At 41.6% G+C, this 22,078-nt stretch overlaps 1 protein-coding gene across 2 annotated transcripts in view; it reads right to left on the bottom strand.

Annotated features, from left to right (window-relative positions):
• fras1 (Fraser extracellular matrix complex subunit 1) overlaps positions 1–22,078 on the bottom strand; it is a 257,491-nt gene that overhangs the window by 171,222 nt on the left and 64,191 nt on the right. For both annotated transcript variants that reach the window (XM_030416990.1, XM_030416991.1), the window contains exons 3-6: positions 13,730–13,837; positions 9,635–9,727; positions 4,244–4,403; positions 445–578 (exon numbers count right to left, since the gene is read on the bottom strand). In XM_030416990.1, the coding sequence (XP_030272850.1) occupies positions 445–578; positions 4,244–4,403; positions 9,635–9,727; positions 13,730–13,837 (495 nt within the window). The remainder of the gene's footprint in view (positions 1–444; positions 579–4,243; positions 4,404–9,634; positions 9,728–13,729; positions 13,838–22,078) is intronic.

Genomic DNA, 22,078 nt, shown 5'->3' with positions numbered 1-22,078 from the left:
CACTTTATTATAATATATATTATAATGTATAAGTCACTATTGGATTTGTAATGAAAACAAGTCAAGAGGTGGGTCTCCATTTTTAAAACATTACTCAGCATATATATATATATATATATATATATATATATATATATATATATATATATATATATATATATATATATATATATATATATATTTAGCTTCTATACCCATCCTATGGGAGGCGTATAAGTAGTAGTAAGATAGATAATCAATTATGCATTGGAACAATTGATTGTCTTCCTCTCTGACTGTGGATTTGAGGGCAGAAAAGCACATTTTTACAAAGCCTCAGACTTTTCCTTCAATATTTGTGCCAATAAAGTCTATTGAATTTGAACAAAATGAACTGACGGGGAGAGGCACAGAGCCATTGTAACTGCCAGTGTCAACATAATAAAATGTGTTCCAGAAACTCACCGGTTTGCAGGCCACTTGCTGACACTCTGCCACTGAACACTGGACTTCCCCGTTGCCGCAGACACATCTGGAGCAAAGGCTGGGCTCCAACTCTTCACCGTCTCTGTACGCGGTCCCCTGCCAGGAGCAAGACTCTGACACACACACCGATAAACACAGAATGAGTAAACAATGAAAATGGGAGTCAGGTAATGAGCCGACTGTTCAAGCATTGTTTGCCCTCACACTCGTTGATTTACACTGACGAACAAAATGCAGTCGCTAATTAGCTGCAAACCGTCGGGATGCATCATAGCAGCTCCGAGACATCATTAGAGTAAAGATTAACCTTTCAGCTCAGCTCCAGCTGCACGGTGCAGTCTGAAAGCCCAAGGTTTGTCACGACAGCATCCTGTCTGAGAGATGGCACACAAGATGGCACACACTCTGAAGGGGATCCAAGCACCTGAGTGATCGCTTGCCACGGCAAATATCGCTAAATAGTCCACTGGAGACCAAGGGAGGCAAATTACATTTTTACGAGGCAAAACAGCATGCATCACGGAGATTGTCTTAAGAAAAAACTAATACTTAAAATTAACTGTGTTGATTTATCTCTATCTCTTTATCTCTGACGTGGGTTTCCTTTATGACGGATCTTATGTGATATTTTACTTTTAGTGTGACGAGAAGCCTGCAGAGGCGGTAACTACGCTCCAGTCAAGAGTTACATTCACACGCATACACAAAGAGAATAATAATGCACCATATTACTCATAACTGTAATCCTGAAAGCATTAATCATTTTACTCTGTGAACACCACTTAGCTCCTTTTATCAAGATTTGCATCGGGAACATTTACATTTTCATTGGAGCTTTGTGTGGATGGATTCACCAACCGAGATCTTTGTACGTGATCGCATAAAGCGACTATTGTAGAAGGAACAATGACAAATTGTGTGGATTTTCATGGTAATGTTTAAGAAACTTTGTCAGAAAACAAAAGAAGACTTTTAGTCCGATGCTGCACTGATGATGTAGTCGTCAGCCTCTGTCTGTCTGCCTGTCTGTCTGTCTGCCTGCCTACCTGCCTGCCTGTCTGTCTATCTGTCAGTCTAAAGGGGTGGGATAGAAGAGAGAACTATCACCAAAACACATTCGGGGTGAGAACTACCTGAACTGAGAGCAGGAGTGGAGCTCATCGTTATTGAACGACGAAGGGAGCTAACCTGAGGCAGTGAGCTGCTCTGTACGACTGTCAGCTCCAGTACAAACACTTTGGCTTCCTGTGTGAATGTGTAAGTGCAGTCCGCAGGGCAAAATCATTGTGTGTGTGTGTTTGGGTCTGTGTGTGGCTTTTTGTCTTCATGCCCTGAAACAGGTTATAGCGTTTGGGTTTAGGGTTTTGTTTACTTTCATCCGGTGTATTCTGATGGTCCAAAGATGGCTACATGCAACTCTCAAAGCATGTCTGAGACCTTGTTCAGACTAAAGATGTCTCGTTTGCGAACGAATCAGTTTGAAGGAACGAGTCTTTAACGCAAACGAACTGACCTGATTCCGCGTTTCACTTCCCTCTCGTTCATTCTTTCATTCTCACAGACTAGTCATTGTGTTGTTCACTGTTTAGTTATCAGAGTGGTGAAGAGGACTGAGAGCCAGCCAATCGTATGCTGAGTCTAGGACACTGTCGAATGAACGAACGAAGGATATAAACGATTCTTCCTGCCAAACTGACCAACGGGAACTGAATCTCAACATCGAACACTGAAATCCACCTCTGGTTCAGACTGCAGGAAACTCAGATTTGCATTCTCAAATAAACATTTTAAGGCAGACTGTCCGCACTGTTATTTGCAAGCGATCAAATCGGATTTCACTGACCTATCTACACTGGTTGCTGTGGTAACACTGTGGGTGCGTCAGTAGCTACGTACACTGGTAAAGGCTTCCCAACATTGACGAATGAGAAATGGAGATCTATTATCTCACCCTCTGAACAACTGTACTGTCAAGTCGCCGTGCAGAACTCCTCTTTCGCCGGAGGCTCACTTAACCCTCAGCTCAGGCGCTATGATGCGCTTTTCCGTTGCTCTGGATTTAACATCCTTGTTGTGTTAAAAGTGATGCCAAATAAAGTGTCCGGATTCTGATTTGGAAATGAATTTTGAACCACATCATAATGGGTCTTGGATCTGATTGCTCAAATTGCATGTCATAAGTTTTGACTTTCTTTCTGTTACTTTTTTTCTTTTTGCAGACTTTCTGAAATCACTCTGGATATAATCTAGATATGCCAGAAAAACTGATTTAGGGCTCTATCTTGCACTCAGCGCAATTGACTTTGTACACTGGCGCTTTTGTAATTCCTATTTTGCATTCGGCGCACATTGGAATTTTCCCTCCGCAGACGCACGTCCTTAAATTAGGGAATGACTTTGCGCTCCTGGGGGCGGTTCAGTGAAAAGAGGAGGCGTGTTCCGGCGCAAACGTTCACTGGTGCTATTTTGCCGTTTCAGAAAACACTTGCGCCACAGACCAGGAAAAACCTAGTCTAAAGTCAGTGGCGCTTATTCAGATTCAGTATTTTAAGGGCGCATGCTTGGCCATAATGTAGCGTGTGCTTAACGTGCATACACTTTGCTTCTCTCATCTACGAGGAAGCAGTTCCCGTTTTTGCAAACCATACAAAAAAAAGTTGAAAAGATTTAAACAGAAGGACTCATTCTTTTCCCCTCTAATATGCGACGCGCCCGCGTGGGTGCGGGAGTGGCGTGGAGCAGGTGGTGCGTTTGGAGACTTGAGGCGATGCGCCTGAGAGGCCGCAGCAACATCGCCACCCGGTCAAGACGGGCATTAATACCTTGCCGCATCCCGGACAGTGCGGTCCGGTCTGACAATACTGCCACGGCGTGTAGTGGGTCTGGATCATCTGCACCTTGGTGTTTGCGCTGCTCCCTCATCAGCTGGCCGTTGCGCACTGCTCGGCCCGTGCGCACTGCTCCCGAGGCCCGGTGCGATGTCCTGGGGATGCCAGCCGTAGAAACAATTGTGGCAATTTCCTCCCACGCCTGTTTAATCAAAGCTAATTTGGATGGGTTTCTCCCATCCCCATACAATGCCACTTCTCGGTCTTTTACAGCCCTGACGAGAACGTCGGTCTCCTCGGCTGTGAACCGCTCCTGGCGTGCGCCTGGCAAATTCGCCATTATAATAGCAATGCGCCATGGAACAAGCGCGCCTGCTATTAAAGGGAATGTTAGATGACGCTCTGATTGGTTTATTGCACGTTACGCCCAAACCACACCTATGAATAATGTAGCTACTTCAGACCAACCCATTTTAGATTTGCGCCGGGCGCAAGAGTCATTTATCCCGCCTGCATAATAGCAACAGCGCCTGAGATCCGCCCACAAAGCTACTTGCGCTTTGCGTTTGATACTTGCGTTTCAGATCGTTAAGATAGGGCCCTTAAACACTAATAACACATTGTTCAATAAGCAGTTCCTGACTTCAGCTGCATTATAATAAAAATAAAAATCTTATCATTTTATAATTTAAGATGAAACTTCTTCTACCTATGGTTAATTTTTCATGGCCTTAGGATTTAAACGGAACAAAAGGGTCTGTCTCAAGGCAGGAAACTAATAAAAACAGTACACAGTACAATAAACAGTACACATTAAGGAATTTGGAAGTTAACAGACAAACGTATGCAGAGAAATTGCGATCCTTAAAAGAAGAAAGAAAGACATTTTGTAAAAACAGTCTGCGTTTGATATTTCTGCATATGCAAGCGGGTTTGATGAGCGCCCTCACCTCCATTTCGGCCACACTTGGGGCAGCACTCTCCAGCCGGGGTGAACAGACTCTGGTCCCCGGGGCAGGTGAGAGGGGGGCAGGGGCGCGCGCTGCAGGAAACACTCCCTCTGGAGCAAACACACACGGTGCAGGGCGAAGGACTCCACTGGCTGTCGTGCTGTGGGTACCAGAGAAACAGAGAGACAGACAGTCACACACAGAAACACAACCAGCTGGGGAAAAAAGAGAGGAAGAAGCAGAGAGACAGCAGGGCTGAGGGAAGCTGCTTTACTCTCTGAGGACGAGAGAACTTTGTACGCCTAAGCCTGAGTGACAGAAGAGAGAACAGAGTCACGAAGGGATGTGTGGAAAACTAAGAGACCATGGGAAGAGAAGAGGAGAAAAAAATAGATTCAAAATAAGGGGGTGTATGTGAATGTAGATAATGAGGCACGCTGTGAGAGTACATTACCTGAACATGTGAACACGGAAATGCAGAGTCTGCTTGGGTTAAAGAGACGGGTTTCGTCTCAGCTGTAAAAACCAGCTTCAGGCAAATGCTAAGCTTGTTGGCGATCTTCCTAGATTTCCCTTCACCCTTTTATCCACATGCGTATATACTCGTGTTAAAATAAATGCCCCAGGACGACATGTGTAGGCATAAAACCAGGAAGATGTTTCTGCTCTGTGATTGACAGAACTGGATTGACGGACTCTATACTGGCACACAGAGGTATTAATTAGAGTTAAATATATATCTCGACTACATCCATGTGTGAATCTATAGGATGCGTGTTGTTCTATCACTCTAAATGAGAAATCAGCATGTGAATGTTTCCTGCAGACAAAATGATAGAGGTGAGCAGCTGGCTTCACTCATTTTCTGAGGCGTCGGGCTGTGAAACCTGCATTAAAATCTTCTTTAGCCTGCATGAAATATATCATTAGAAAGAGTTTTAATGGAAAATTGATCTAAATGCTTTTTCACCCTGGAAAGAACAGATCTCTGTGGCGAACAACAAGCAAGCCTTTAATGGTTCTGGCACACAGCCAACGTGCATTTTCTTCCATTAAATCCTGAAGAATCACAACCAGTTAAATTAATATGTTAAATATGCTGGGTCGAAACAAAACAAAACAAAACAAAACAAAACAAAACAAAACAAAACAAATAAATAAACGTTTACTTTTGAATGCTGTTATATACAAAATAGTAACAAACTGGTCGATTAAAAAACCCATGTATTCCCAAAAAATTATCCTTGGTTGAACCTGCTATGAACGCAGAAATCATAATCCTCCTTTGTCACCTTGGGTGTCTCCAAAAAATAAAAACACTTAATTCATCCAAGAAGTTCCTCCTGGGGAAAAGAGCAGCAGGTTGTAAAAACAAACTGTTCTCCAGTAAAGGTGCACTGAGGGCGTGACTCCTCTCTAAACCTCCTCTCCTGGCAGTTCAGCTTCATGTAAAGTGCCACTTCACCGGAGAAGTGATGCCCTTGGAATCCCAAAACCCAGCCTTGTTTCGTTTGAGGACATGCACTGTCAAAAAAGTCCAGCTTGTTGAGCTGGAGGCCAGTGGACGAAGATGAACAAGACAGTGATTGTTTCTTTTGAGAGTGGGAGAAGGGTGGTGGGGGGGGGCTCGGTAGACCAAAATTTACCGAATCAATTTCCAAATAATGTCACAACTTTTAATCATCGCAGGGACAAGAGAAGAACACTTCATCCGCCTTTTTGATAACTGAAAAAAGCCATTCCAAAACCAAAAACCATTTATCTGCTGCTACAACAGCCTCAACTCTTCTGCTTTCGGCCTTTTTTGGCAGATTTTATAACCTGGCTGCCAATTCAGTCAGGACCAACACTGATGTTGGCTTATAATTTCTGGCTGACAGTCGGCGATCCAGTTCATCCAGAAGGTGTTGGATGGGGTACAAGGTCAAGTATTTTACACACCAATCCGGAAAAAAAACAATTTCTCTATGGACCTGGCATCGTGCACAAAGAGGTAATGCACAGGGCAGCACAGGGCAGCACAGCGGCGCAGTTGTGAGCTCTGTCAACTCATAGCATGAAGGCTGGGGCAGAGCCTGTCTGTGTGGAGTTTGCATGTTCTCCCCGTGGTCGAGTGGATCTCCTCCGGATGCATGTACATTTGGTAAATGATCATGGCAGTGCCCCTGACCCAGGCACTGCTCCTTGTGGATGGGTTGAATGCAGAGAACAAAGTTACACTACGTAACACTCAGTATGATTGCATGTGTCCAATAACCTGTCCAAAAAAAAAAGGAACAAACACAATCTGTGCTGTAGCAATGAGATTTCCCCACGCTGGAGCCGAGGCGTCCACACAAAATCATGAAAAACAGCCGGAGCACATAAGTTTATGAGATATTCTTATACTATATATAGGACAATGTAGTGTGCTTAACCCTTGTATTATGTTCGTTTCTCCCCCCTTACTTTGGTGTTCCCGGTCAAATTTGACCGGTCAGGTTTAACTGCTCTTAAATTACCACAAAAAACATAATTAGAACATAATCATTTACCAAATGTTATTTAACACCCTTTAATGCTTTAAACAATGTTTCCAACTAGTTGTGAACATGCATAACTGCAGTGAATATACAAAGAATAGACACTGAAAATTATAATAATAATCAAAACGGAGACCAAATTCTCAGAACATCAGAAAATCAACATGAATAGTCATCTGTGTGTGTGTGTGTGTGTGTGTGTGTGTGTGTGTGTGTGTGTGCGCGCCTCTGTCTCAACCTAAAATGTATGCTTCTGGGTGCATTTTGATAACATTTCCGTATTCTTTTGTAAATCCATCAATAGCTGTTTTTCTCAGTGTGAAATACCCCCACCCATTGTCTAGCCCTCGAAATTGAAAACATAAACTGGAGGAACGCTCACCAGCCTTGGAATAGGACACAGGAGTGGTATTGTACAATCAGGTTGGAGTGTGCCTTGCAAACATAGGCATCACATTTGTAGCTAATTTGTTTTATTTATACTCTCTTGGAGGTCTACCTGGTCCAACTCTCTCCATGTGTCCCCAAACACACACTTCCCCCCCAGGTTTGTCATGTCCAGTACAATTCCCTCCATGGACTCTGGTAAAAAGAGTTGGAAGCTGGACTTGTTGTCATCCACACGAGATATTACGTATCGTGTTGGCCATGGCGTCATCCTTACAATGTTTTCCACTCTTGCTCTGCCTCCTCTGTCCTGGGAGGAAAAATACCAGAGCAAGTTGCCACCCTTGGACTGGAATGTCACTTCAGGTGCCTCTTCTTCTCGTGCCTCTTCTCCATGTGCCTCTTCCTCTGGAGCCTCTTCATCTGTTGACTGGTCAGTCTCATAAAGGTCTGGATCAAAATCAGGATGGATGTTGTCTTCCATTACTGACACATCTTCCTCTATCTCCAGTTAAACTTCCATCTCGTCTTCATCTGACTCAAAAAATCGGTCCAGAGCCTCTATTACAGTAAATTTCCTACTCATAGTGGTCACAGAGTCAAATGACAGAAAGGCACAAATAAAGTTTTATACAGGTTGTCTATGAGAAGATAGTCTATTATGTAAGGTGTGGTTCACGTGTAGGGATGGGCACATAAGCATGGGAAAGAGATCGTTTCCTATAACAAACACCTAATTGTTGAGTTTGAAATGTGTAAATCGGTATATATTGGGCCTTTGAACAGGTATGATACATTGTTAGGTCTGGAGAGTGTGTGTGGCTCCCAGGTGGGCATATAAGCGCGAGAAAGAGACAGTTTCCCATAAATGACATCTAATTCTTCAGTCTGGAATGTGTGGTACGCGTGGGGGAATATATACTGTATATGTGTGTGTGTGTGTGTGTGTGTGTGTGTGTGTGAGGGTGGGATGATGTTTGTGGTTGTGGATGTAGATGTGTGGGTGTACATGGGGATGTTTTCCATCTAAGGAATGAACATAATCTAGTATTACCCATTCATTTCATATGCCGGTCAATTTTGACCGGGAACACCATGGGTGTTACAAAATTGATTAGATGACTCAAAATTCGTTGAAAGTGCTGATCAGAAATTTTATATGTTCAAATGCCTAGTGTGGAGGATATCATAAAGCCTCGTGACAATCAGAAGAAAAATAAAATGTTTAGGATCTTATGAAGTTGTAAATCGGTCAGATTTGACCGGAACATCATAGGAGGGTTAAAAAAGAGATGTAGTATTATGTTCATTTCCTGGCTTGTGTTTTTTCCAAAGAACACATCAGTTTTCTCATAGTGCCCAGCGCTGCTCCTTTACTGAAGCTAGTGCTCCTTCAGATGTCGATCAGTGGACAGCAGAGTCTTGACCTGACGAGTCAATTTATCGAGAGGTTGTTTTGTCTACCCAATGTACAAATCTGTGCAGACCTGGCTGCATTGAACAGCATAAACTACATCACTCTGTTTATGTCTGGGTGTTTTCTATCTGAGGATGAACAAGTTTCTGCCAGGGTGTGTTGGTAGGTTTGAAGTGAACCAGGATATGATGTTTAATAAAGATCCTTCGGATTTTCTCAGATGTTCCTGTGACATACAGAATGATGTTGTGTTTTTCCTTTTCCTCCTCTCTGTCTGCTCCGGGTCTTTTATACAGTTTTGACAAAGGTCTGGTGGGGGTAGCCACAGGTCTTAAGTGCTCCTCTTATGTGCTTCTGTTCCCTCTCCTTCCCCTCGGACTTAGTGGGCAAGGTTTCGGCCCGATGGTTTAGGGTTCTGATGACCCCCCCACCTTGTGCTCGAGTGGGTGATGAGTGTTGAACAGCATTTATTGATCTCTGTGTGGACACAGAGTTTAAAAGCTTGCAACTCCCCTCCAGTTAGTTAGAACTGGAGAAGCCGCTTGGGTGAGGGGCGAAACATCTTCAAGAAACTGACACACGTCCAGTTGCCTACGATACAGCACTTAGAATTTACTGTAGCTCCTGTCTCCTGAATACCTCCTATGATTGGTCAGCTTGCACACGCCTCAGCAAGCACCGCTATCAACAACAAAGCAGCTTTATTAAATTAATTCTTACATGCCAAACTAGCTGCGAGGTTTGCAAGAAACATGGGAAATGGTGATGAAGCGTGACATCACAATATCACGTAAACAAAGACGGGACTACTGACGAGTCATTTCAGCGCCAGCGTATTCTGTAGGATAGAGGAGCTTCTGTTGGTGCTGAGTTTTATCTTTCAAAATGTTTGCATGCATTACCCATGTATAAACACTAAAGGAAAGAAAGAAACTGAAAAACACTGATAGGTCATTTTTAAATCGATCTACAGATGCTGCATCTTCATGTGTGCATATTAATGTTTAGTAGAACGGTTGAAGGATCAGGTGACGGGGAAAGTAAGAGCCACTCTCTTTCACTTACTCCATAAATGACTCCTTCATACTGGCAGGAGCCCTGGGACGAGGAGATGCACTCTGGACAGCACTTGTTGGCAGGAATCCTCAAACGCTCACCCTTTGGAAAAGACAGACATACATGAATACACATATACACACAAAATACGACCAAATAAACACACGAGATGGAAAGAGAGTACAGAACCTGCTGATCGGTCTAGTTCCATGGAAATTAACCGCCATGCACCAAATAACGAAACAGACAGACAATGATGAAAATATGATGACTACCAGGCTTGCACACGACATGTAGAATACAGGGTGAGCGTGGCTGAGGTAGCACAATACACAATACTATAGAATCAACGAGCAGTCCTATAGCCGCGCCGCCTCCGCACCCTTATTGAGGCTGAATGTGTGGAAAGAACCACATCGGAAGGCATTGAGGGCGCGGCGTCGGGGAATGGTTTAGGTGTCGTTTATTTGCAAATAAAAATGATATGGAATGGAAAAAGACGGAGGGGAGGAACACAATTTGTGTAAGGTGAAAAACACACAACCCCTGAGGAGCGTCAGTGAATGCCGAGTGTCAATTGAAAATGAGAAAAAGAAAAGAATAGAGGGGCACAGAAATCAGCAGCAGCAGGCAAATTACATGTGAACAGGCAGTAGAATGGAAGCTAGATGTATAAATAATAATGGGTATCATGGGAAATAAAATGGGTGGACAGGGAGCTTTGCAGGAGGTACTAGTTCACCATGAATACACAGACAGACCAGGGGTTTATATTGTACTCTCAGCTTGTCATTAATCACCTGGTAGCACAGAATATTTTAAAATAGAAACAGGACCACCAGCTGAATTTTAACAGCATCAGGAAAATTAATCTATCACAACAGCCACTTTGTGCTAACAAATTGGACACTAATGCTCTGAACCGCAAAGTGTTTTCATTCATTGAGGCCCTAGTTCTGCTCTCTCTCATCCTGAACTTTTCATCCTTTCATTTATTTTCAGTCCCTCCAGCTTTTGCCTTTTTCTTTTTTTTCCCCGTCCGCTGCCTCAAATCTAATCACCAAAATGTGGCTGTACTACACGAATTTGATCCAAATTGTGATTTTATTGCCACAAATGAAGAGAGGTGGTTCAGATTCAGGAGGATGGGAGTTTGTTTATCACTGGCGTGCATTCTTAAAGTTGTAAGACTCAAGGTTGTTCTTCTCTCGCAGATACCTTTTGCAGCAAAAGGGGGTAGGGGTCCAGTGCTTCTCTTAGAGAGTGAAGGCCACTTTGTTGGCTACTCAAAAAATAATGAAAACCAAAATCAAATAACATGAACGCACCAAGGTGTTATTCTTGGTTTTGAACAAGCAATAACATTGTCGCCTCTGTGATATTATTAAGGTTTATTAGTGGTACAGGACTTAGGTAAAAAGGAAAAATTACAACACTGGCAACAGACAACTGCTTTGCTCTCATGTTTATGAAGTAAATGTTGATTGAGGCATATAGATAATGGCTACAGAATAATGACACCATCTGCATAAAGACTGATTCGCTATAACCTCACTTTCAATATGCTATTGAGTCTGACACTGGGGACCAAATCTCCCAAGAATATCCAGGCTGGCAGTCTGGCAACATTTCTTTTTTTTTCATGCTTTCATTACTGAATGAAGGATTAAACTTGTTTTGTTCAGCATTGTTTGTAATTTGCTACTCAAAGGAAACTGGAAAGCAATGTAGTGGTCTTCTCTACAAAAGCGCCAACGAAAATCTGAAGCGAGGGAAGAACAGTTGTCTGTTTCCACTTTGAGTACTAATGATTGTATCAATGAATAGGGCAGTTTTCCTTTCATTTTCATTGCCATCTAATTTGAAAAAATAAGAGCTGCAACAATTTCCTCCATCAAAGGGAAATGGATAGATTTGATTATGGATTGTTTATAGTCATTTTTTAAACTCAAATGCTAAACGTTTGCAGGTTCCACACAACTGTACTTTGTGTGTTACTGGTGATCTTCTTATCCCAAAACATAAACCAACATAAGGGTTCTGGGAAGTCTTGACGTTATTCACTACTTTTTGATATTTCATGGACCAAACAATTAATTGAGGGAATAATCTGAAAATGAATCATTAGTTGCAGCATAAAACTGAATTTAAAATCCTTGAGAGGAGAACTTCTGGACTGTGTACTAAGAATAATCTTATCCTCTATCAGAATGTGTTGTATAGAATATACTGATTATGGAGATTATTAGAGAAATTTAGAGATGGATTGGAGGTCAGTAAATCAGGAAAATTAGAGGAAAAGGAAATGTAAGCATGATACTTTTTAATCACACTGCAGGTGAGAGGGAGTCACATTTTAAGAGCTTTCCAAATGAAAAGAGCACATGGCTTGGTGAGCATTATGTCTCATTTTTAATTAACATTGGATTGCTAGCCAGCAGAGTGAAATTCATTAGACATTGATTGTTGCCTTAGCTCACGGTTGGGATTGGATTTGATGCCGTCACCGCAGGCTTGACGTCTAAATCACATTTAAGATGAAGCATGCGGAGGAACAGCCAGACTGATGGGGTGAAAAAGAGCTTTTGAAAATGTGTCCCTGTGAAATGTAATGAGCCAAAAAAAGGTAGGCTGGAACTAAGAGTCTCTGAAAAACTTGTGTCAAATGAAATGGTGCAATCGGAAGACTTCACTGCACACTGTTATTTTAACTATTCTTGCTGTAGGGACAACTCACAAAGATGAGGGATTGTAAAGGCCCTTGAAAAAGGGTCTGTGCTTTGAGGTAAAATTAAGAGATGGAAACTAAAATACCACAAAACATCATACATCACGTTTTACTGAGTATTATGAAATAAGATTCGGGTTGCTGTTCAGTGGCTTACTGTATGGCCGACTTTTGACAAAACAATATCACTCTCTCACACTGTTTGATATTCTGTGGCTAAAGAAATGTCCATCACATCTACATTATGATCAATAACAGTGTGTCTGTCTGTGGCTATTCAACAACTAAGGACATTGTTGTGGCTGTAAGTGAACTTTTTTCCTGTATGTTCCCAGTCTTTTTTGTGCAATTCCAAACACGTTCAATGAGCTGAAGTATTAAGATAGTTCTGAAAGTATTTCTCAAAGGCTGAGGCGCTTTCCCAAAGTATTCTTTTTTGTTAAAGCCTACTTAAGCTTAAGTTGTGTCAAGTTAGAACACAAGAAATAGAAATGAATTTCTACACTCCTGACAATTGTCTTCTTCATTTGACTTCACAGAAACAGTGGCTTTTTAAACCATGAGACTGTGTTTGTTGCTTCTGCTATGTTTGTGTGGCAATAATTCAGTTTCCAATCAAGTTATCAGCTGAACTAGCAACTAGGTACTGTAAGGCTAACAGGAGGTTTTTATTATTTATAGTCTGGTTAAATAGGTAAACCTTTAAATTGCCTGAATTCCCTAAAATGTCTTTACATTAGCTAAACCTTACATCAGTTTATTAACGAATAGCATGATAAATAAATACGGTCAACTCAAACGGTGTTAGCCAGGTTAACCATACTAGCTATTTGAAAGCAATTACTTGTTGTAAATAACATTAGCCAAACTATTCAAATTGTGATTGTTGATTCTTGTGTACTTTTTCTCTAAACACACACGTCAATGATCAATGCTTTTGCATTTGGAGATATGTTCCTTCATGACCTTTCTTTATTACAATGGTTTATCAGTTCATTAAATGTTTCCATTGAAAAGAATCTGCAAAAAATGCACTATTAAAACTTGTTTTAGTAAAGTTTGCCAAGCTATTTAGGAAACAAGTGAATCCTTTCAATTTAAGTTTAAAAAAGGGAACGCTTTTAAAGATTTATGTGCTCAATGAGAACGGCTGGGCTTGAAGCTTAGTGCCACAGATAGGGTAGAGACTAACACAATATCGGTTTTGGGTCTTTTCAAGCCACTTGTTGACGACAGGAAAAAGCTGAACAGCACCGGCCTCTTCCTTATGAAAAACAGACTTCCTGCTGCTCGTGGTACAAATTGCCTACTATAGATTTTTCTCCCAAAATCATAAAAGCACCCACACTTCTCCTGTGAAATGTCGAATGTCATACCTTCTGAAAGTCACACTGTGGGTTAGGGCAGTGGGTGGGCCTGCAGATGGCCACGTCGCTGTAGCAGGTACATTCCTGACACGACTGCGGTCTCCATGATGTGTTGTTCTGTCAGGACAAAACAAAGAGCAGACATGAAACACGACTCAAGGCAGACTAGATTCATCGCTGCAAAAAAACAAAATCACTCTCTTATGGTCCATTATCATATCCTAGCACACCCACATGTCATCTTTATGTCGACAGCGGGGACAAATGACGGTAAACATAAAGGCCCCTTTGTGCATATTAATGTGACTGATAAAAACTGTGTTTTACCTGACTGGGAGACTGCAGCTTTTGTATTTTTTAGGAAATGTTAAAACTACGAAAATGTTCTGCTGACATTGTTTACGCAGATTAGATGCCAGACTGTGTGACAGTATGCAGTAATCATGCATCATAGATATAGAAATAAAATACCTTTTTTTTTTTCAATTTAACTGAATTGAAAAAAAACAATGTATTTATCAAAGTTAGTGTCATATTCAGGGGAAGCAGAACTGTCTCTGGACGCATTACAGCAGGTTGCTGAGGTCCATGATTGCTGTGTATGGTTTTACTGCTCGAGTTTACAAAATGTGAGCACCCCCATAGGAAAACCATTACACAAGTTGAACTCTTATCATCCTCTATACTTAAGGCTGTAAAACACTGAAGGATTTCTGCAGCAGGTGGAGTGAAACTGCTTCAGTGTTGATTAAAAGCCTTGAGCACCATGGCCAACTACACAATGAGATAGGGCAAAAAAAAGGCAGAATGGTCCAAGATCACTTCTGCCAGTTGGCTGCAGCCTTTAGCATGCCTGCTATTTGTCAATAGCTCATAACACCGAGCTGACAATGTCTTATGGCTAGCTTAAAGCCAGAACTAAATCAATATTCCTGTGCCTGCATATGCTCAGATATATCATCTTACAGTCCATAAATCCGATTTAGACAGATGATTAATAACCCACTCATGGCGGGAATATCCACGGGCTGCTGTGCTTATGGAGTGGACACTTTGTGGTGGGGGGTGACTCCATTTGAGACAGTAGCCACAGCAGACATCTTAATGGAGAGGAAACTTTGGCCTTAGGTAACAAGCAGACCCCTCATAGTCTCATATATTCTGACAAGAGGGTACAAAGCAGAGGGCATTATATTGTGTAGGGATCTATCTTCAGGTGTCCTGGCTGTGCACCCTGTGGCTCAGCTTGCTTTTCTTGCATGTACAAATGAAAAACAGAATCAAATTTAACCAGGAAAGACCCAGTACTAATGAGTACAAATGACAATGGTAGCAAAGGAGTGCCCACCCCGTGTACATTCTTATTTGGTGCACTGCAAAAAACAGCCTCCTTAGAGCCCCTCGTGTGAATATAAATATATAAAAACACATTCAAGACCACCAGTAGTAGTATAAAATCAGGTCTCATTTGTCCAAAAACAGAAAGCAATGGCATCAAAACAACTTGGAGATATTCCACACTCAGTTTTAAGTTCATAATTTCATTCTGGGTTACCACTTAAAAAATGTTTACATCCTTTGACACATCAGTTTTCCCATACTGCCCCCCTCTGTCTGAAACACACCTGTCTCTTTAAGCCCGTAAAACGTATTACACATATATGAAGAGAAAATAAGGTGTTAAATGCAGCTCTAGATCATGGCATTTCTGGTAGCACATCTGGTTAATTGGAATAATAATCACTGAGCAAATCCACCGAGCAGCGCCATAAACTCAATACAACCTGTTACATGTGTAACAGGTGGCAACAGGTTGGAGCCCTTTCAGACAACAGGCCTAACAACAAGCCTTATGTCTAACCTGATTGTTAAATCACAAGTCCACCGATCCTTGCATAAAAGACCACGTCAGTTTGTTAAAATTGTGGTTTTATCTTTGTACTTTTGGCACCTTTCCCGTTGGTTATGACATCAAATTAATTGCTGAGATCTGAGAATGAGGGTGACATTGCTACATAAAAGTCTGACGCCTCAAGAAACACAAGCAGTCAGAAGATCAGGGAGGTCGGACACAAGCAGCTAGTCACCAATATGACGAACACAGACGCTGTGGGTGATAATTATACAGCTCACCTCATGTCTGTCTCTTCCAAATAAATTTGTCTAATCTGAAGGATTGTTTCCAAACCGTCCGATTGTCTGACCACTTGTGATTCTGGACCCGTGGTACACAAGGTACACAAGAAAGTCGTGTAGTAAGCCTGCTGTAAAAAAACTGGAGGGAGGTCATGTTGAAAGACACAGAGAGAGAGGAGAACACCATAGAATGAAAACTTAATTAGGGAAAGCAACCAGCTGAGGGGGAACTGCACTCCTGCAGAGAGCCTGTCAGTTGATATGTTCCCTATAATGTAGTTTGAGCTGTTTATGTGTTATTATGTGTTTTTAATTGCAAGTTTGTGGGCGTGGATGTCTGCGCAGCTGTGTCCAGATGTGTAATGAGATTTATACAAGGGCAAACGGGTCGTGGGCAATCTCAGCACACATTTATGTTCCAGCTCAGGGAGGAGGAGTAGGACGAGGAGGAGTGACCTTCACAAGTAACGAGATTGTGGGTGTCAATGGAGTGCTGCAGTTTTCCCAAGTAGATTTAAGTCCTCTGTGACAGAAGCCATTTAACACAGGCACACAGCGTTTGAGATGTGAGTCAAGTTTGTATGATACCCGACAAGGACCAACTGTGTCAAACAAAACTACTTAATCCACAAACAGGTTGTGCAGAGGAGTCAAATTTACATGTTAAACCCTGTTATTTCCCTCAAGTCTTTCTTTAAACTTATCAGAAATCAGTTTTTAACAGTGCAAATGATTACATTGATTATTGTGCTATTATACTGAATACAATCTGAAATACAACAACAGCAACAAATGAGCTGGTTTTCTTTGAGACCACTGCCGAATACAGAAACAAAATAGCCTGTGGTCAAACCAGACAATAGCTGATGAAGAAAAAAAGTCTCTGGTGTGAACCTAATAGGATGATTACACCCGCCTTAGCATAAAAACGCATAATTAAGGTACAGCATTAAACACATTGAAAGGTAAATGCACAGAAAGACAGAGAAAATACACAGATTCGCTCCAGGTCGACAAAATAAAGATGCGTCAGATGAGTTGAAAATATTTCAACCTGAGTGAAGCCAAAGCCCAGAGGGACTAGCAGCACGGGGACAGGAGGCCATAGCGACAGCTGTCAGACTCATGGTGATGGAGACAAACATGTGCTGTGTTTGAACACTTCCATCCATTAGCTGAGCTCGACCAACAAAAGCATGAAAACCTCCTGCACATTCGTGGGCTTTCTGCCAACATTTGTAACACAGTGTGACTTCTTCACTTTGCTTTTCTGTCCTTGCAGTGCTTAAAAGTACAAATAGGATGTCTCAATACAAGAAAAAGCAATCCAGCTGAAATGCAAAACCAGATTCACAGCGACAAGCACTCTGACTTGCATTTGCACTATTACAGGAAGGGGAAGTGTCTCTCAGGTAATGTGTTCTGACTGCAAAGAACAATCCACAGGATAGAGTGAGATCAGTTTGTCATGCTGACTTTACCAATCCCTCTCAGTCTCTGTTTGCTTTAAATAAAAGGCCAGGGATACCTGCCCCTGGCCTCCTTTGAACTTTAAGTACAGAAGTATCTTCCTTTCAGTCACTGTGGCAAAGCCTGCATGAAATCATGACCGTAAACCTTTCAGTTAGGATTCGCCACACCAAAGAATCTCACTACAAGTCGGCGATGCTCTCCAGTGCGGTAACAATCTTTTCTTTATCAGAAAGCTTTCTAACAGATTGCCCTACGAGGGGAAATGAGGTTCAAAGCAAACTTGTAAATGGAAAACCCTTTTCATTGGACCATAACAGCAGAACTCCAGGCTACTCAGTTATTCTTTTCTAAAAGAAAGTGGTTGAGTATGAAACTTTATCAAAAATCTATTCAAGTGAAAGCAGGAAGATTGATTTTAAACAAAGTTTTTAAAGACAGTACAACGAGGTGAAAAAGCTACTCAATTACAGTTGAGAGTAAAAGGACATTAGGATAAGTGTCCATCTGTTTATCAAGTGTGAATAAAAAAAATCAAAATAATAATAAATAAATAAACAAATACATATATATAGATATAGATATGGATATCAGAGATGGAGGCCTCCATATTTTATCATGGCATAAGAAAACAGAAACTGAAATATAATGAATTTTCTGAACATCTGTCTTGCATCTGTTAGCAGACAGATGTCTAAAATGCTCTGATGCCCTACTCAAATGTATCGCACAACCTAAGAGTGTTTTTTATATGAAGGAAAACAGTATTCCTTGTTTAATTTGTCAGGTTCACTATGTATAATAATATATCTTTTCTGGGGATAAGACAGATGTCTTGAAGAAATGAGTGTGTGTTGCTTTGAATACAGTATGTGTGTGTGTTTGTGTGAAGGCGGCGAGAGTGTCAAAGGATATTAATAGATTGTGTGTTTGTATTTGTGGTTTTAAACGAGAACATCTTGTGTAACCACCTAAATTGGATAAAGAGGTCATTAGGGTTAATAATAAGTCTGCGTGTATGCAGGTATGCACTCAGAAATAAGCTTCCAGTTATGGCTCTATGGCTGTCAGTCATTCTCAATAGAGCTGTGTAAAATTAGCACAGCAGTTAACAATATAGGTGACTTTAGCTCAGACCGGACTGAGCGCCACAGCTCAGAGGGCGAGCCTTTTTCAGCCGAGGTCTCAGGGGGATTGGGGAGGTTGCAGTCAATTCCAAATCCACGTCCTGTTTGCCTCTCGAATAGACCACGGGCTGAATGGGATTGACCCCAGGTTCGCAGTAAACACGGACCTCTTAAAGTGGTCGAGGCAGGGGAGCAAAGATTTCCTACGAAACCTGGACTAGCTATTACCTGACCTGCCCCCTCCTGCTCTGACAAGTCTGAGCCAGGGGAGCCATATAGCAGACAGCAGTGTGAGTGGTAGTGACAGTCCCTCCCCTCCTCCCAATGAGATTGTCCCCAACAGGGACCCATACCTGGGACTCGTTGATTAAACGTCTAAGGAGTTGAGGGCCTATTTCATTCCCCTCTGGAGGAGGATATCTGCCTCAGATCTGATTTAGGACTGAAGCAGCTCAGCCAATACAGCTGCACGTCTCCAATTTCATAAAGAAAAAAATAGATCCATAACTTTCACACAGAGTACATCCTAGTAGAGGATGTAATATAGGACAGAGCTAAGTTTGGTTTTGTACTGTGCGCCTTTGGCTGGTAGGTTTTCAGTTTGAATCACTGACAAACTGACTTATGTGGATGGAAAAATGTAATAAAAACAGTGCCATTGGTCATTAAATCCCAGAAAATTAATCTAAAAATCATATTAAACAATCTGTACATATTTTCTGTATAGGATTACCAAAATGTAAAAAGAAAACATAGCAATCAATCAACAATAACAGTATTGCAACTGGTAGATTAAACTTCTGGAAAAAAAAACAAAAAACAAAGACAAAAGGCCATATACTGTACTCAAGTACTCAAAATTAGAGCCTGACCAATATATCGTTTGGCCGATATTGGCCTATTACAGATGTATCCATATCAGCGTATATGTTGTCGATATCAGCCAACAAGAAAACATTTTGGTTTTAAAGAATGCAGTGCAGAAAGCGATGCTTGGGGTGATTTATAATTAGTAAATTCCGAGAGAAGTTTCAGTTCATTGCAGACAATAAGGTTCACTGTCAAACCTGCCTCCATGACGTTTTTTTGTCATGCATTTGATAACCACATTGGAGGGATCATATGCAAAAAATGGATATATGTATATCGACATCAGTCCCAAAAACTACACATCAGTCTCAGACAGGCTCTTCAAAATCGTATCAATAAATCGCTTTATCATAAAAATGGTGAAAATAGTCTTCAATTGTCATCAGATGTTAAGCATAAAATTCTCTCACTTAATAAACTAGAACCAGCAAAAGATTTGTATCTTTGCTTCAAATGTGAGTAGCACCATTAATTAGTGTCAAAATAGTTACTAAAACAGCTGATTACTTTTTCTATCACCATCTTTCACTCTACATCACATCTCATCAACATCACAAGGGAACATGGGGGACCCGTGATCTCATCATATTCTCATCAGTTGACGGGGAAGTTAAGTAATGTAGCTTTAATCTCTGTTGAATTGTTCAGCAGCCAACATCAGAAGTCTGGGGTCACAGTGGGACGCTCCCAGTGAGGAGTGTGTCTTACTGCATGAAAATCTAGCAGGATGAAGCTGAAAGAACCCCTGCATCCTCGCCTCAATTCTCCCTGGATAAATAAAAAGGGAGGGGAGGGAGGGTTGTGCCCTACACTGGGTTTAAGTAGCAGATTCAATTAAAATCCAATCAAGGACAAAAGGCTGAGTCAAACATTAACAGGGCTCAGTTTTGTGGAGCTGTCAGTTACACTAGTTTGACTCTCCCATTCAAGACGTGAGTGGAAGGCTGAGGAAAAGGCAGCCTGCCAGGCTAGTAAAACGTAATTGGGCTAAAATTGGCCCAGGAGCTGATAGAAACTAAAGCTATTACTGAGGCAAATTCAATCTGGGGACATGATGGCTTACAGCGACCAAACAGCTCTGCCTCCGACTGGGACGCCTCACAAAAACACTTACGCTTCTCCTGGAGGGAAAACCTGGTCCTGTCAACACAGTTTTATTTTTACAGCTGATCAACATGACCACACCGAGATGCTGCACGTCTCTGTGCGCTTCTGTTTACAACGATGTATAGCTGGGACAGGTGTCAGTGGGAGAGTGCATTAAATGAGTGAGCAGAGAAGAGAGAATTGACCCCAAATAAGTATCATCCTAACTTTACCAACACGTTATCGCCACATGTTACAAATCATGAATTAATGAGACACAATAACATTTTCAATAACGTGTTAACAGGGTAAAGATAGAAAGATCTGCTCAAATTAAGTGAAGGGGCAGTTGTTTTATGTCTAACAGTGCTACAGACGAAAAGCGATGGCCACGTTGGTCACATATATACGGTAAGTGTATGTTCAATCATGATCGTGAGAGAAGTGTTAATGGCAACTTGCGGGCCATTGACTCATTCATTCTTATGTCATATTTCTATTTCAGAGGTCAAAAATACATTTGAGGCATGACTTTTAAACCAGCACAAATACCAATGTGCTGAACGTGATATGGATGAGATCCATGAGTCAACAGATCCATCTTAATGGCAACCGAGCAAGCTCTGGAAAAGCTACTCAGTGAACCCTGACTTAGGTTTCTTTCAAATCACAGGCGCTACACTAAAAGTCACCAGTAAGATCCTTAATGCTTGACTGCCTGACTTCTGTAAGACAGCAACTTCTATTAAGGCTTGAGATATTTTACAGCATCCGCAGTCTGGACAGTTTAAGCTCCTACCCCCTGCATTGGGATTTCAACAACCAAAGTCCAATTTCTACATTCAGGGTTGCAGGAAACACTGTCAGCCGGAATGCAATGCTCTAACAGGACAGGTTGGGATTTCAGTGAGGGGGAACTCACATCCTTCTGACAGGCAAACCTTCTTGTTTACTTCATAAAAAAGTACTCAGATGGTGTTTCAGTGTCTGAAGTCTGTAAGTCAAAGAAATCTGTGTACTGTACATAGTTTTGATTTTAGATGCCAGTCGAGATACCACCACCAGGATGCTACAGGGGTTGGCCGTTTGAAAACAGAACCTGAGAAACTTTTCTGCTTAACCTGCACTAAAAGAATAAAACGGGTTATTGAACATGAGAAAAACTTGTTAGACCCACCGGTACAAAGGATGCCACGGGAAAGTTTCTCGTTTGATGTTTTCTTGCTAACAAAAAAAAAAAACTTGAGTAGCTCACAGAGAGAAAGTGCTGCACAACTTCCTATTTTATTTTTGAACGCGGATTAAAATCCCAAGTCCGTCTATTCTTCCTCATTATTGCTGCCTGTGCCCGAGCTGCTTCCTCATTCCCCTGAATCTTCAGTACAAGCAGAGGGAGTGTTAACATTTCCGATTTTAGAGGGCAACAGCTGTGTTGCTCCCGTTTTGCCGAATAACTCCCTGCCGAAATGAATTCAAATGTATTCATTTGCTGCCGTTTAATTGCTTTACTCCCTAACTTCCTTCAATGCTGGCCTGGTGATTATATTATAATTTCCAGTGAGGCAAGCTGTGAAAACAAAGTTATAGTGCCGCCCGACTGAAGGACACCTAAAACTGTCACAGTTTCTGCCAAAACGCCTGATTTAAGCGGAAGCTTTGGCAAATATTC

Source organism: Sparus aurata, chromosome 5 (genome assembly GCF_900880675.1).
Source record: "Sparus aurata chromosome 5, fSpaAur1.1, whole genome shotgun sequence".
NCBI lineage: Eukaryota > Metazoa > Chordata > Actinopteri > Spariformes > Sparidae > Sparus > Sparus aurata.
The sequence above is the reverse complement of the archived record's forward strand: the minus strand, read 5'-3'. Positions and strand labels throughout refer to the sequence as shown.